Source organism: Macaca nemestrina, chromosome 16, assembly GCF_043159975.1.
Source record: "Macaca nemestrina isolate mMacNem1 chromosome 16, mMacNem.hap1, whole genome shotgun sequence".
Taxonomy (NCBI): Eukaryota; Metazoa; Chordata; class Mammalia; order Primates; family Cercopithecidae; genus Macaca; species Macaca nemestrina.
The window spans coordinates 82,718,161-82,735,313 of record NC_092140.1 but is presented as its reverse complement, the minus strand read 5'-3'; the positions used below and the strand labels follow the sequence as shown (position 1 = coordinate 82,735,313).

At 44.8% G+C, this 17,153-nt stretch overlaps 1 protein-coding gene and 1 long non-coding RNA gene across 28 annotated transcripts in view; one reads left to right on the top strand and one right to left on the bottom strand.

The window, feature by feature from the left end:
• Nucleotides 1–17,153, bottom strand: part of LOC105491714 (uncharacterized) — a 279,924-nt gene that overhangs the window by 179,866 nt on the left and 82,905 nt on the right. For 10 of the 23 annotated variants that reach the window (XR_011614846.1, XR_011614844.1, XR_011614837.1 and 7 more), the window contains one exon: nucleotides 13,736–13,835. The exons of 1 other annotated variant lie outside the window; for it this stretch is intronic. Coding sequence is in view for 8 of the 22 variants with exons in the window: in XM_071081394.1 (XP_070937495.1) it covers nucleotides 13,736–13,835; nucleotides 14,400–14,520 (221 nt within the window). In the remaining 14 variants the exon portion in view is untranslated. Of the gene's footprint in view, nucleotides 1–19; nucleotides 1,271–13,735; nucleotides 13,836–14,399; nucleotides 17,019–17,153 lie in introns of those variants that run through there. 12 more of the 23 variants (XM_071081394.1, XM_071081392.1, XM_071081393.1 and 9 more) reach the window with 3 other exon arrangements.
• The window catches only part of LOC105491713 (uncharacterized), a 106,403-nt gene continuing 91,132 nt past the window's right edge, over nucleotides 1,883–17,153 (top strand). For 4 of the 5 annotated variants that reach the window (XR_011614858.1, XR_003020399.2, XR_003020397.2 and 1 more), the window contains exons 1-2: nucleotides 1,883–4,593; nucleotides 7,724–7,861. This is a non-coding gene — a long non-coding RNA (uncharacterized lncRNA). Of the gene's footprint in view, nucleotides 4,594–7,723; nucleotides 7,862–13,436; nucleotides 13,864–17,153 lie in introns of those variants that run through there. The other variant, XR_003020398.2, reaches the window with a different exon arrangement.

Sequence of the window (17,153 nt, the reverse complement as noted above, 5' to 3'; positions counted from 1 at the left end):
AAGTCAAAGCCATCTTTACCTCATGCAAGCTGGGTTCCTTGGCTGATACCTTCTTCTACATCTTCTCTCTAGGCCCCCGTGGCTCCCTTTATTAAGGACAGGTGGTGAGCAGAAGTAGACAAGGCTTATAAACCAGGCTGCTCCTCAAATGCAGCCATAAGAAAAGAAACCTATGGGGTGTTTTAAATGCATGCCTGATATAAAGATAAACCTCGGGTATCATATATCAGGGGATCCCAATCCTCAGGCCACCTATGGGTACTAGTCCATGGCCTATTAGGAACTGAGCCGCACAACAGGAGGTGAGCAGCAGGCAAGCAAGTGAAGCTTCATCTGTATTTACAGCCGCTCCCCGTTGCTTGCATTGCCGCCTAAGCTCTGCCTCCCAACAGATCAGCAGCAGCGTTAGACGCTCATAGGAGTGCAAACCCTGTTGTGAACTGCACCTGCCAGGGATCTAGGTTGGGCGGTCTTTAGGAGAATATAATGCCTGATGATCTCTCACTGCCTCCCATCACCCCAAGTTGGGACCGTGTAGCTGCAGGAAAACAAGCTCAGGGCTCCCACTGATTCTTCATTATGGTGCACTGTATAATTATTTCACTATATATTGCAATGTAATAATAAAGTGCACAATAAATATAATGTGCTTGAATCATCCCCAAAACGTTCTCCCCACCTCCACCCTGGTCTGTGGGAAAAACTGTCTTCCACAAAACCAGTCCCTGGTGTCAAAAAGGTTGGGAACCACTGTCCTATAGGATATATAAAGTGCAAGTTCTATGTGTCCCAGAAAAGGATTTTAAAGGTAATTCATGGTGTGTACATGGCGTGTATCTTATTATATATTAGTAATACTTTGAATGTGTAAAGTGCTTCTCCCTGTTCTGTTGGATTTATCTTTGAAGTAGCTTATAAAGGTAAAGATATGAGTATAGAAAACATTCCTTCACTGGCCCTATTTTATAAATGAAGGAACAGAGACTGGATGCAACATGTGGCAGATTATGCGAAAAATCTAGTAGCTAAGCAAACGTAAGACTTCAGGTTCCCTGGATTCCACGACAGTTGACTTCCCCATCTGAAGTGATACCTGAGCACAATAGCTTTTAATCGTCAGATTATAATGGTTCCTTTTACTCTGATAATATTGCTGATATTTCTAGAAATAACTTGTTCATCCATTTATTAATCTCATAAACCCCTGACTGGGGGAAAGGGAGTGGAAAGTGGTCAGAAATGGGGCTGGAACCGTCATCAGGAAGCCAGAACCTCCACTGCCTGGAGAGTTCAGTTCAGTGTCAGGCCTTTGTCTTGAGGGCAACGGGAAACTATGGAAAGGTATTTAAGTTGGGGGATGTGGTGATCAGCAGCATTTGGCAGCAATCTAGTCAGAAGATCACGACGATAAAGCAGGTGAGAGACGACGGTGGCTCAAGGGCAAAGGGGATCCCATCAAGACATGGGAACCGCCACATCGTTCTTTCCCCAATATCACTGTTTCTATACTTTTCCTTCTAGGAGGCCTGCAAATGTCTGTTATCGGGAGGAAAATCCGGCCCTGCTATTTCTCCAGCTTTCCCTTGTTCCCAGTCCGGCCCTGCCCCTTTAACATTCAGGAATGAGAGCGGAAGCAGAAGGCCCAGGTCCCCGCAGGTCCCGACGCCCGGATTCCACAGCCTGTGAGGATCCCTTGCGCCTAGAGGGGGACGAGGCCACTGGCACTACGTCGTGACTTCACCAACAGCCTGCAGTTCTCGTTAACGGGCTTTCGCCAGGCCCCTTGGCCTAACGCCAGGATTCCCGGTGCCAGCCCTCAGCGCTCTGAGATTAGACAACGCCCCACAGGCCGCGGCTCTCTGTTGACCATCCGCAGCGCCGAGACCGGCCTACACAAGCCTGCGGCCGCTAGCTCTCCCACAAGGCCGAGCGCGGCCAAAGGGCAGCCCCGCCCCCGCCACCTCCTGCAGCTCTATTGGCTAATGCTCCTGCCACTCAGCCGCGCGCCCGACCTCGGCCTCGGGCCTGCAGGAGGGATCCTAAATCTCGGCTCGGCTCGGCTCCAGCTGCGTCGCTTCTCCTTGACGTTTACTGTGTTTGGCATCTCTGTTCCAACGCCAGCAGCCGTTTCGCGACCCACGGCGGACTTGCATAAACACTTTCTAGTTGGAATCTCACCCTGCGAGGTGGGCAGGGTGGTGATATTCCTGTTTGACGCCGACAGAAATAAGAGAGATTGACTCTCAGAGTCTTGTGGCGGGATTTTAAAGGGGGATCTTAATAGTGGCTCCAGACAGACCCGTGTTTTCTGCTTCTAGCATTAACTACGTCATTAGACACTTCTGAATTAATTTTGTCTGTGAAATGGGGAAAAGATAGCCACCTTGCATAACTGGTGAAGAATTCGTAAACTGACAGAAAAATCTAGTAAGAGGATTGGCCCGTGGTCGGCTCTTAGTGGTGTATGTGGGGCTGTGAACATTCCCAGGTCTTCTGACCTCTTGTCTGGGACTCTTTCTGCTAAACTAGCGATTCTCAGAGGCCCAGAGACTTCGGGAGATCCGGGGGCATCTTCAAGGGGATCCCTGAGTTCTAAACTGCCGAGGAACACTCAAGAGAGAGAATAACTATTTCCACCATATTATTACGGATAATATATATGTTGTCATCTATTTGCCAAAGACTGTTGTAAGTGCTTGTATACATTAAGTCACTTAATCTTCACGGTGAACACTATGGTACATCCTATTATAATTCCTATTTTACAGGCAAATAAACTGAGGCACGGAGACGTTAAATACCTTTCCAGCTAAAAAGTGTGGGAGCTGTTTTACGTTCATGCAATCTAGCTGATAAAGCCACACACATTAGTGTTTGTACTATATATTATTGCGCAAGAGGTGCCTTTGATAATGATTCTTGAGACACAATTTACAAGATGCCTCTGACTTTTATTAAACTCTCAAAGGGCAGGAGAAGAAAAAAAGAAAAATACAGAGGAACCTAAACCCTAAATCAGAGACAGACTACATGCAGATGTACAAATGGAAGATTAGAAACCCAAGTTGTGGGTACCATGTTTGGAATTCCGTTTTAGCGGAATGCTTTGGACTATCACGTCCCTTGGTGGCTCCCTGGAGCTGCCCACTAAGGGAGAACGATTGAATGACAGGATTGGAATGGAATGTAGCCATCATCTTATCTGACCACACAGACACCTCCCAGCAGATGAATGCATCACCTCCACATGATAATTTTGAAGACTTTCTGAGAAAGTGATAATATTAGCCTGTTACCTCACAATCACAAGGAACAGTACAGTGACTACAAACCCTATGTGCCTTATTCAACAGATGTCACAGAATAAAGAAAAAGACTGGGAGAGAGATGGGAGCTGATAGACCAGAGGAGACCAAAGACTTAAACTGAAGACTAAATCATGGGAAATGGGAGCAAGGACTTATTTGTTTAGAGGGTGAAAAGAGTGAATTTGCCTACAGGGCAAATCTGGAAGCAGCTCTCCCTGGGAGCCAGGTTAGAGTTCCTACTAAGGTGTCCTTGGCCTCTGCAGTGGTGGTGGCCTTGAACTACACAGCACACTTGGACACTCAGCTTCTGAATGTCCAGAGCAGTCCTGAGTCTTGCCTGAGAAAAATACTCAGGTGCTTGGGCTTCGCCTCTCCCTTCTGCCTTCTTTTCCTCCACCTTTCCAGGTCAGCCTGGGGAATATGGGGTGTGAGGAGGGAGGTGAGTGGAGGCTGAGTTTTGACCAATGTTATATGACATTTGAACCTGACCGATGGCAAAAGGAAGATCCTTTGGGAGGCAGGCCTATGTTCTCATCCCTCTTTCTGCCCCTTTGGATCAGATAGCTGTCAATCATTGTCTCTGGGGCTGGTAAAGAACAGAGAGGGGCACCGGACAACATCAGCCAAGTAAAAGTAGTGCTGGGGGTTGGGTCCCAAGTGATCTGTCAACACATCCTGAAATGGTATTTTGAGTGACCAGAGAAAATGCAGGCTCCATGAAGGAGAGAAGTCTAGGGTGATTCCTGTGGAGAAATATTGGTTGTGAGATTTAAGAGGTGAAAGTGACATAGACAGGAAATGAGGCAAGAGGCTGAGAGTCAGTGGCACCACTTGCTTTGGAAATGGAGCAAAGGCTGTGAAGCTCACAAAAGCTTGGTCCTGGGGTGAGGTGTGGGGAAGGTTGGCCACATAGGACAAGAGCAGGGCTGCAGAGTTAAAGTCCCAAGGACAAGCAATGTGACTGTCTTTCCAGAAAGATTGGGACCTCACCAAACTACCATCTCCCAAGCCCTTCCATCCAACAACTGGATATTCTCTCTATGGCATGAATAACAGTTATTGTGCCACTTGGTATACAAAGACAATTATTATACATTTGCTTTGTACTGGGCTTTTGCTAACTGGCTATAAGTGCTAACCTTTCATAAGTGACTCTAAAAAGGATGATTTCTGCACAGCTCTCTAAGCATTTGTGGACCCAGTCAGGAAAGCGGAAAGAAGCAACAGGCTTAGCAGATCATTCTGAATAGCTTTGGAAACATAAGCCAGGGAGACCCAGAATGAGGTAAGGAAACCAGTCTTCTCATTTGGAACCTAGAACATTTGAATATGGACACTTTGATGTTTACCTTGGCACCATTAGTATTGAGCAGATTTGTTAAGTATTAGTTTGAACCATCTGAATGATGTGCTGATATTCAGCTGTTTTTGATGCACAAAACATAGCAATTTCCTATGGCTGAATCTGATAAAATCCTGAGGTAATAAGATACTCTAAGAGATGTTAACTTAGTTGACTAGGGGAGAAAACTGAGGAACTTTGGGAACCTAGGTCTCTAAGAGTGAGTGTTCCCAATTACAAAACAATTCATTAAAAAGAGGCTTGCAGGATCTCCAGTTAAAAATTCTAGCTTCATTTATTTATTCATTCATTGTAACAACATCAAAAATCATTAAGCATCTCCCATGTGTCAGCCACTGTGCTAGAAAGACAGAATAAAATGATGGTCACTGCCCTGAAGGAACACACAGAATAGCGGGAAAGGAGTGAGGATGGTGCAGTGGACAGGACTACAGGGAAGGCCCTGGGGAAACAGAAGAGGAACAGAGAGAATGATTCTGGGGAAGGAAAGGAGGAAGAGAAGGAGAGGTGTGGTCTTAGCCAGAGAAGGTTTTGATGTGGGAAAGGCAAGTAATAATTAGCCAAATAGGCAAGGCAGGAAGGAAAGTTCCAGACAAAACCAGGCAGAGATGACCATATGATTTAAAGAAACAAGTTATATTTAGAGTGAATATAGGTGTATTAAGTCTACAGAAAGGCATTTATCAAAGGGCTTTAGGCATCTCCAAGTCAGGAACCGTGTCATATTTATGTTCATATAGCCAGTGTTGTGTCCAGGACCATACCTAGCACATGGTAGGTGCTTGGTAGATATTGAAATAAACTGGCCTGAGGTAAAAAGCCTGAAATTGAAATATACCACAAATTTAAAAGAACTTTTTTCTTTCCTGCTCCCATTAGTCTGAATTGATGAGGTTTCAATGTATTACTTGAAATGTTATGCATGAAAACATTCATTTGCAACCTATCTCTAGAAAGAGATGTGGTTATGTAACCTTTTAATCTGTGTGTCTAAGTAGATATCAAAAGTATGTCTTGCCTTGAGGACTTTCCTAAGTCTGTTCAATGCTGCTATAATAGAATACCTAAGCCTAGGTAATTTATAAAGAAAAGAGGTTTATTTAGCTCACAGCTCTGCAGTCTGGGAAGTACGAGAAGCATGGTGCCAACATCTGCTCAGCATCTGGTGAGAACCACGTGCTGGGTTGAAAAACATGGCAGAGAAGGTCACAGGGGAAGCGAATACTTGTGAAGAGAGGCAAAACCTAAGGGACTCTGGGTTTTATACCAACGCACTCTTTTGGAAATAAATCCACTCTCACAAGAACTAGTCTAGCCTCCCCAGAGCAGGAACTCAGTCACTTGGTGAGAACCATGACAAGCCATTCATGAGGGATCTGCCCCTGTGACCCAAACACCTCCCATTAGGCCCCACCTCCCACCACCACCACAATGGGGGTCAAAGTTCAACATGAGTTTGGTGGGAACAAATAAACTATATCCAAACCATAATACAGACTTTTTCAGTTCCTTATGTTGAATATTTAGTGTGTACTCTCCATAGGCCAGGTGATATAACAGGCTTGTGACCACAGTGGTAAATAAGGCAAATATAGACCCTGCCTTGAGAGAGTTTAATATTTAGTAGATAAAACAGTTATTATCTGTTAATTTGCCTGGATGAATCAGGGAAGGCTCTCAAATGGAGCAGCCTCTGGAAGATGAGGGCATTCCAGGGAGGAAGGGCAGCATATGCGCCAGCATGGAGGCAGGAGGAGATAGCATGATGTACCTGGAGAAGAACAAATAATGAGTGCTACATGGGGCTATTGGAAACGAGAAGGAAATGTGGAAGAAGAAGTTAAAAAGGTGGGCAAGGGTTAGCTCTTGAAGTGTCTTGAAAAGGAGTTTGTATTTTATTTTGTAGTCAAAGAAGAGCCATTGGAGGATTTTAAAAATAGAGTCTGAAAATAGAGGTGCAGAGACTGGTAAGTTGGTGGTTGCCAATCAGTGGTCCAAGGAAAAGATAGATAAGCAGAGCCGTGATCAGCACCAGAGAGGAGGCAACAGAAGGGAGATGCTCAGGATACAATCAATGGGCTTCGAGAGTGACTGGACGTGGGGCACTGGAGAATAAGTGACATGGAGAGATCTAGATTGACCTCTGGGCCTACAGCTCAGGAAAGTGGGTGGGAGGTGGCATTCAGAGAGACCGGGAGCACTCTTCATCTTTCAGAGTCCAGCACATGATCAACAACAGCTGACTTATGAGTAAGATCTTGGGGTCCTCGAAACACCAAAACACTGGTATTTTTAGAATTTCACATTCTTACTGCCCAAGGAAACCCCTTGCAAAGAAAAAAAAAAAAACCTTAAGAAAAGTAAAAGTATTTAAAAGGCTCCGACTTCTCCAAAACACCTCCTCTTTTCCTACTCTCCCAATTGTACAGTCAAAGCAATAACAGCAGCCACATATTAAGTCATTACCATCTATAGCCAAATAACTACAAAACTACAAGAGGGCAATGAAAATGGCCGTAAAGGCACAGAGTAGTAATTAGTTTCCCATTAGCACCAGCTACACTAATGTCAACATAGAACAATTAACATTCCTAACCTCATAATTAGGCTATAACCTCTGCATGTCTTGCCAGAGTAGATTGATGAATGGCACAGGAGGAATAAGCAATAATAAGGCAGCCGTGCAGTGAGACCACTGCATCCTGACCTTGTCTGCGGGTGATCCACAGTGCTGTTGGATAGAAAGGCAGTGGGAGAACTCAGTTGTGATTTCCACTGATCTAGCCAGTCCCCAGCTAAAAACCATCTAATTCAGCTGCACTTTCTTTGAGTCCCAGGAAGTGAGTGAGTGAGTGGGAGAAAAGCTACAGCAGTAATAACACAGAAGGCAGAGTCCTTTTGCATTTATATCTCTTTATTCTGTCCATCACTAGGCAACCATTCTTTGTGCTTAAAACTACACATCTTTGTACATGTGACACCTTCTTCTTTGACGTAACCACTTTGGTTTGCAGTGTGCTAAGGGATATCTATTCTATTTATTTCTGTTTAGGTCAACCGCAATGAAGACCAATCCATTTGACCTCCATCCTGGTTCATCTCCTCTGTGTTCTCATAGCATCATATTACAGAATGGATCACAGACGCCTTTGCAGTTGCCTATTTATTTGTCCATTTCTCCCTCCAGACTGTGAGTTCCCAGAGGGCATGTCTTATCTATGTTAGTAGCTACATCTCCAGTACGTGGCTTTGTGGACAACACTCCATAACTGTTGGAGGAATGAATGAATGAGTGAGTGAGTGAATGTTTTCCCTGAAATTCAAGCCTTGGTGGTTGAACTTGTGATTATTTGGTTTATGGAACAAGCTAGGCTGATTGAATTGACTCGGGCAGGCAGAATTAGGCAAAATGTAACACAAAGAAGATGAGTACACCAGCCTCGCTGATTGAGGAGGTTAGCTGTGGATGAGCCAAGTGCCAGCTGCCAGCTGCAGTTGCAAGGCCATGTTCTTCTTCTAGCTAAGAACATTTCGTGGCAGAGACTCACTCAGGGGTCTGAATATCAGAATCACAACCAGAAAATGGCATTATTGCACAGGCAAAAAGTTGGCGGCTGTCTCCAAGTAACAGTGTCTTGTTAGGTTCCCTAGAAGCAGAGTCTAAGACAAGGACTCTTGGTCAAGTGATTTACTGAGGTCATGCTCTCAGGAGAAAGGGAGTGAGAGGAGCATAATAGGCAGGGAGAAAAGCTAGAGGAGAGCTCAGCTGGAGACTGGCTGCAGCCTGATCACCTTGAGCTATGGGGTTGGCCAACCCTTTGTCTTTCTGTGTGGATCAGTCATTGGCTGTGGGCTATCCCCCTGGGGACAGGAACCCATAACCTCCTAGTGAACACATCTCTTATTTCAATAGAGAGCAATTCTCTGGAAAAGTGGGCAGCTGTGAGCTGTTGACAGTATCCAGAGCTGGAGGATGGGTGCATGGCTGGTAAAGGTGCTCTGAGCATGGCACCTCCAGCATCTACAAGAGTTGTATTGTGTGAAATATTGTTATAGTCACTTCTCAAAAAAAGACATTTATGCAGCCAACAGACATATGAAAAAATGCTCATCATCACTGGTCATTAGAGAAATACAAATCAAAACCACAGTGAGATACCATCTCACATCAGTTAGAATGGCGATCCTCAAAAAGTCAGTACACAACAGATGCTGGAGAGGATGTGGAGAAATAGGAACGCTTTTACACTGTGGGTGGGAGTGTAAAGTAGTTCAACCATTGTGGAAGACAGTGTGGCGATTCCTTAAGGATCTAGAACTGGAAATGCCATTTGACCCAGCAGTCCCATTACTGGGCATATACTCAAAGGATTATAAATCATTCTACTATAAAGACATGCACACGTATGTTTATTGCAGCACTATTCACAATAGCAAAGACTTGGAACCAACCCAAATGTCCATCAATAATAGACTGAATAAAGAAAATGTGGCACAGATACACCATGGAATACCATGCAGCCATAAAGGAGGATGAGTTCATGTCCTTTTCAGGGACATGGATGAAGCTGGAAACCATCATTTTCAGCAAACTAGCACAAGAACAAAAAAAAAACAAACACCGCATGTTCTTACCCATAAGTGGGAGTTGAACAATGAGAACACATGGACATAGGGAGGGGAACATCACACACTGGGGCCTGTTGGGGGGTGGGGGGCTAGGGGAGGGATAACATTAGGAGAAATACCTAATGTAGGTGACAGGTTGATGGGTGCAGCAAACCATCATGGCATGTGCATAACTATGTAACAAAACTGCATTCTGCACATGTACCCCAGAACTTAAAGCATAATGAAAAAAAAGAGTTTAAAAAAAAAATATTGTCATAGTAATCACTACTGATTATTGAGCATCTACTATATGCCAAGCGCTGTGATAATTAGATGTATTTGCTCAGATACTCCTTTGGATACACCTGTTAGAAAGGTAATATATTAGCATTTCCATCCGACAGATGAGGAAACTCAGATTCATGCTTAGAATAATTCCTTTCTCTGTCTACATTCCTATGATAGAATCAGGATAGTGCACATCCAACTGGCCTGAATTCCATGCATTCATTCTATTAATGAATTCCACCAATGCTTTTGAGCACCTATTACGTACTAAGACTAGGCTAGGCCCTAGGGATATATATCAGTGAAACGATAGTCTTGAATCCTGTCCTCAAAGGATAGGACTAAGCCTTAGGCCTAGATCCAATGTGATCTAATTAAAAAATATTATTTGGACATCTGCTATGTACATTCTGATTCACCATGCCCTGATCAAGAAAGAATCCAGACCCCGTGCCTCTGTGAAAGTCCACTTGAATCCCTCACGTAAAACATGCTACTGGATTGGGAAAACCTGTTTTCAATACTTCATACAAACCAAGCACGGCAGGCACTTTCCCTGTGCATGAAGATTAAATTTGGTGATCTCTAAATTCCCTTCCAGCTATCACATCCTCAGATTCCCATCTCTGACCATCCACAGTGCTCATGGCTACACCTTTACTGGGGACTGTGACGGTCTGTTTTATGTGTCAACTTGGCTAGGCTGTAGCCAGTTAATCAAACACTTATCTAGGTGTTGCTATGGCAATATTTTGTAGATATGATTAACATCTACAATCACTTGACTTTAAGTGAAGGAGATTATTGTCACTAGTATGGGTGGACCTCATTCAATCAGTGAAAAGCCTTAGGAACAGAACTGAGGTTTCCCTGGGGAAGAAGAAATCCTGCCTGTGGAGTGTACCTTCACCTCTGCCTGAGTTTCCAGCCTGCTATCCATCACTACAAATTTTAGACTTTCAAGCCACCCCCACAATCACTTAAGTGAATTCCTTGAAATAAAACTCTCTCTCCCTCTTTCTCAACACACACACGCACGCGCACACACACACACACACACACACACACACCCACCCCTCTCCTCTTGGTTCTGTTTTTCTGGAGAACCCTGAATGACACAGGGACTCACCATGTACTTTTCTCCTTATAATATTGTCTGGTATATACAGTTTTACAGCTTCTGATGTGCATAGTTATGGCCCATCCAGGTTACTAGTACGTAGATGAAGCCCATGCTTAGAACACCAACAAAACAAGGATACCAGAGCACGAGAAAAGCTTATCGTCAATTCAATTAACTTAACCAGAGTTTTACAATAAGAACATGTAGAAATTTTGCTTACACATGAATTCTAGGTTTTTTTTTTTAAGTATCTGTATATGGGTGGGAAGGACTATAATCATTTCAGGTTGGAGCCCCTAAATGTATTAATCCAGCTCTGTACATCTCCAAGTAGAATATAAGGTCTATGAGGTCAGAGGCCAAGCCTTGGTTTCTTTATGAGCCTGTAGTACCCAGTATGATATTTTACAGATAATCACATACATAGGAGGTGCTGCATCAACCTAGTATTTTCCTTTTGTTTTATTATCCAGAATATGTTAACTTTGGGAAATGGGAAAAACAGGCTCAGAGAAATGCAGATTTGTTTGTTTTTAGGAAAATTGATTTACCATCTCCAAAGGAGAGGCTGCTTCCTCCATATGGCTAGATTTATTATCTGGAAGGCAGTCCAGAAACCAGCCCTTCTCTTGTTTCTGTGTCCATTGGCAGGTGCTGGGAGTCCAACTGACTGACATGTGTCAGGTTTTGTGAGTGTTTTAAGAGAGATTCATTTTGCAACAGCACATAGGCAGGCTGTCCCAAGCCAGCAGCAAGCATTGTTGGCAGTGGAAGGGATTAAAAGGACTTTTGCAGAGACTCAGAGTCTAGACTCTTTCTTGAACACAACCTGGAATAGCAGTGTGATGTGTAAACAGCAGGTGTCCAGTAAATTTGTGTTTATAGGCCAGCTGACTTTTGACCCCTGAATGATTAACACCCCTGATGGAGTACGTAGAAAGGGGTCCAGATCCTTAAGCAAATAACTTCTGCTTCAGGTGAGAATCTACCAACTTGAAAAGAGTTGTTTCAACCATAAAAAGGGACTTCAGATTGAGTCCAGCCTGTGGTAGGAAACTTCCACTAACTTGAGTGTGCACCCTGGTGTGTCTCATCCCCAACCAAAGACACAACTGATCATGCAGCCTAACATTACAGAAATAGAGAATAGAACTCAGAGCCCAAGAGAAATATATGGAAAGGCTTCCAGAATAAGAAAATTAGGAGAATTATAAGACAACTGTGTGTAGGGGTACCCGAAAGGCATTGAAGAGAGAAAAACAACATAAGAGCCGAATGAACTCCATCTCCCATGCATCTCTGAAAGGTTTTCCTGCAACTCCAGTAATGCTGCCCACTTTCCTGCAGGCCTTGCTAGCCCTGGCCTTCCCTCCTTCCATCCAGTCCCCTCCACACTGGCCAGAGTGAGGCTGTGTACGTCCTCTGTCTACCTAGAGCCGGTTATGTAAAGCCCACATCCTTCACAGGACACTCAAAAGCTCTCAGAACTAGCTATTCTCAGCCTCTCTCCAGCTGCATCCCCTCACTACGCCTTGCCCCAGATGCTCTTTGGTCGCACAGAACTACTTCACATTACTTTAACTACTCCATGCCCTTCCAGCTTCCAGGCCAAAAATGCCTGCAGCCAACCTTTCAAAAGTTCACCAACCTTTCCAGGCCTAATTCAAAGCTAGCTCCCATCCCCTCTGGCTGAATCCATCAGCCTTTCTTTGATGCTTTCCTAATACTCCCTACTCTCCATGGATATTGTATTCCAATTATTTATATAGTATATTCACACTTCAATTCTCAGCAGAATGTGAGCTCTTCAAAATCTCTGGGCAATGGTCCATTATTTTTAAAATTCTTGGTGCCTTGTTCCATACTTGTCACTTAGTGGGTCCTCAATAAATAGAATTAGATAAATGAAGTATTCAACCAAGTGACCTATATTGCCAAGCCTGCCCTGCAGCTCACACTCAGGCATTTCTCTCAAGCTCTTCCTCCCTTTTACCCCATCTGAAAATTGATGCTCGTTAGTGTGTCCGATGCTACTGCCGCAGATTTCCATATGTGCCCTGTGCCTTCCACACAGACTCTGTGCTCATGTTGCAGGAAAATAAGCTTCACAGGCTGTACGCATCCAGCACCAAACAATGTGAATATGGGGTGTCCAATAAACACTGATCACGTTAATGGTTTGTGATATTTTTCTGCCATTCAGTTATGTGCTTTGAGAAAAGAGATAATGGCACAGGGTCAAAGGCCGATGTGAATTGCAGGGAAATCCACTTGTTGGTTGGGGGCATTAGGTGCACCCTCTGCCTTCCTGCAGTCATTCTCTATCCACTGCGGGTGGGTGGCCCTCCGACACAAAGGGATCCATCCCACTGCAGGGCCCTGTTTGTGGAGGGGCTGATGAGTGACCTCTCTCAAGTCAGGTATAGCCCTTAGGCCAGGAGAGAAGCTAGAAACATGCTGTGGCGCCCAGTTCCAGGTTTCCAAAGACCGTGCCTCATTTGAGTGGGGGTTGCTCTTCAGATTGAACTGAGGTGTAATTCTGCTTAAATCAACATTCAGGACGAGCCATAACAAATGACAGCTTTTCATTGCTGCTGTAGCTCCATAAGCAAGATTATCTTAGCAATTAGAGTGTAATTATTGTCTACAATCAGAAGGGGAGAAGTGTCAGAACAAGGCCGGCAGAAGTGGTCACATGATGGATAATTTATTAGATGGTGAGTGGCTATTTTTCTCTCTCCAGGCCTTTGTGAGAAAAACACCCAAATGCCACAAGTGCATCCTCAGGGAGCTGCAGGGTGGCAGGAGCCGAGGATGCAAAAACATAATTGCCTTCTATCTACTCTGATTTGAGCTTCATCAAATCCTTTGGCTCCCAAGGTATTCTGCAGCAGATGTGTGCACAATATTCCAGCACTGGGACTTGTGTCTGCGGGTACTGCTGGGGGCCCAAGAGTCTGAGGGTCTGCAAAGCCTCCAAGCCCTTCCCCTTCCTCCCAGGCCTCAGGGCCTGTGCTGGCCACCCTCCTATACAGCCCTTACTTGGCATTCTTGCTAAGTTCTCTGGGGGCTCCAACCTTGACTCTTTTCATTCCATGATGATTTCTTCTGGGCTCTGCGCCTCGGGGGAGAACTTGCAATGCTAGTAATAAAGAAAGAGTGCTCATGATTAAAAAAATGAATTTTCCTGTCTTAGGAGAGAACAGCAGAGCTTAAGGGCTTTCATAGGATTCTGAACAGCCACCTGTCCTGTCCAGCCATTGTCTACCCATGCATCCATCCGTTCAGTAAAACTCTTTTGTGCTCACTGTGCTCAAAAAGCAGGAAGGTTTTGCCCCAAGGTAGTTCACAGCAGAGTGAAATACAGACTAGAAACCAGATAAGCACCATGAGGCGATTTGAAAATAAAAGATCATTCTCCTCTACCATAAACCATGAGTCCTTAGGGAGACATGGGTATACACACACCCTCCCAGATGACAAGGCAATAGCTTATACATGGGATTTCAGCTTCCCTGGAGGAGCTAAATAAGTGAACCTATGAATGCCAGTGTTTGGTCACATAGAAGGCACTGAAAAACCTATGGTGACCAAAAAGGCCAGTGGTTGCCCCACCCTCCAACACTCACCCCCCCCCCACACACTCTTCTCTGATTTGACCAAGCCATTCTATTGCACCTCTCTGACACAATAGGCTGTTTCATACCTTTGCTATCTTTATGTTTGTCTTCCAGGGCCTGGTCTGCTTGGTGAGACCTCAGCCCCTTTGGAACCTGCTTTTCTAGAGACCTCTCCAGAATCTCCTGGCCAGGTTCAACCTCTGCCATTACTGTGCATTGTCCAAATCTTCCTTGCACTTAGCACCCTGGAGCATGTATGTATGATCTCAGGCCAGCCAGTGAATGTGCATTTAGAAAGCTCACTCATCCTTAAATCTATGAGGCCCAGAACAGAAACAATCAGATGTTCTGAAAAAATATCAGTGTTAACTACTCAAGTATCTTCTTGTTAAAATATTCTTCTTAATCTGTCTCTCATATTCAATCATTCACTAACTCAATTTCAGACATTTATTGAACACCTACTATGTGCCAGATATTATGATCAGCCTACCTGTCATGGTCTCTTTTAGAAAGAATCTTCTAAACCTGCATCTTAAAATTACCTTTGGGGGTTGTGCTGATAGTGTGTATTCAAGTCTTGTGGTGAACAGGAGGAAAAATATATCATCTTACCTTTGCAGAGGTTATTTATTTTTTATAAAGCATCTTCAAACCCTTTGGTTAAGACCTCTCACAGTTGAGCAAGTAGAGTTGTGCTGAATTCTAATATAGGGAACCATGGGAGGCAACATGGTTTGAAAATCTGAGCTGTGTGTCTTCTCTGGAGAGAGCACATGCATCCACTAGCTCCTGACTCCACTTTGAAACAGGGATGGATAACAAATGGCATCAGTGCCACTCAAAGAGTTGTAAGTGGCAGCCAGCTATTCCTCTGCCTAATGATCGCTTTGTGTATTCATTTTCCTCTTTTCTCATTTTGATCTCTCCCATTTCCTATCTTCCCTTGCTTTCTGCTTTCTCTCTTTCTGATGACTTTATCCTCCCATACATTCATGCCCTTGAAGGGCATTACTTAACACCCGCCACTAGGCACTCAAGAGGTTTGCTTCCCTTTGCTTCTAGGCTGGATTAAACCCACGTTCCAGCATGTGGTATGGGAGGCAGGGAGGGCCAGAACTGGCACAGCCTCTGTGTCTTCAGGCTGCTGATCATTCCATTCCACACCAGACTTTCTCAGGTGAACGAGCTAAACCAGTGGCACAGGTCTGACCTATAAACAAGGCAGCACCCAGGAGCAGGCCATTGTTGCTTTGTCTGGGTTGAGCACTCAGCTTTGTACAAGTCAGACAAAACACCTGAACATGGAGCCTGGGCTCCTGCCCAGGGTTTCATTCTCACTGTCGCTAAGCCACAGGATGGGAGCAGAAAGGCAATGCTTGCTTTCAACCCCCGTGCACACAGAAAAGCCTCCTCAGCCCAGCATCAGCTTCCCTAAACACCACCCAGGGGGCAGTGAATGTTGATTGACTGGTCCTGATTTATTGGAGCAGAAGAGGAAAAGAAATGACAGGCCCTAAATGTCAAGGCAAGGAGGAGTGTGGCCTGGCCGTAAAGAGAGCCGAGAGTGTGCACTGGGATGGGTCACGTGACTGGGATTCTCAGGCCAGGAGAGACCAGAAGCCAATTCAAGTGGGAGGTGTCAGAAATGCAAAGTCGGCTGTAAAAATGTCAAGAGCAAGGCAGGGAATAAGGCAAAGGGAAGAGTGCCTTCTGTTTTGTGGGAGGCAGGTTACAAAATGTTAGGAGTGCACATTTACTTTCATATGTCTGTTTGGTTGCAAGTCGAATCTGCTGTCTGCTGGAACTCAGGAGAACTGATAGAAATGCATCATCCAGAAACCTGATCCTACCCCAGGGAGTTCTGATGCTACCTTCCTATGCTGCAGAGGACTCTCTTGCTGCAGCACTAAGAGAAATTTAGATAGTAAGTCAATCCAGACATGCGCCGTGAAAGTGAGCTCTTACAGGCGTGGCTTGCCTGGTGAAAGGTAATGAGGAGTAGCTGAGGCTGCACCTGCTCAGGAGCCCATGTGCTCAACAAGAAAACTCCAAGCTTGCTTCAATTTGGCATTGTTTTTAATGAACATTCACTGTTTTAATTCCATTCACTGTTTCTTGTTTATTTGAGATGGGGTCTCTGTCACCCAAGCTGGAGTGCAGTTGTCATCTTAGTTCGCTGCAGCTTCAAACTCCTGGGCTCAGGTGATCCTCCCACCTCAGCCTCCCCAATTGAGACCACAGGCATGCACCCATCTTCATTCTGTTTCTTATCTTTGCTGGTCTACTGGGGGGGTCCTCCTGGAGATGAGATTCTTCCAACCTGACAAACTCTATAATTATTTCTACCAGAGCCACAATCTTCCTGGCCAGTGGCTGAAAGGGGGCAATGCCCAACATGGAAATGCATACCTGCCACTCAGCAGGAATCTGGCGGGGCTGAAAACCCACCACATAAAGGCACTCTCAGGAGGCAGGAACCGGGCCACTGTCTTAGTTTCGATTCCTGAAACAGGAATCTAGATGCAAATGTTTACTGGGAATGTGATCCCCAGAAACACAGTGAGGGATTGGAGAAGCAAGATAGAGAGAGGTGGGTTAGCCAATAAAGGGAGTATTCATGAGCAGGATGCTGCACAGAGCACTTGGGTTTTACTTGCCCTGGAGTCCCTCTCAAAGGCTCAGTAGAAAACACGTCAATTTTCCTGTTGGCAGGGGGTTAAAAAAAAAAAAAGACTTTATTATATTTTTTTTAAACCAGCTCCATCCTTCATTGGTTAAGGGTTGCTCCAGGCACCTTTAACTCTGATGCTGTTCTGGGCTTCCCCATGCAGGGGCTT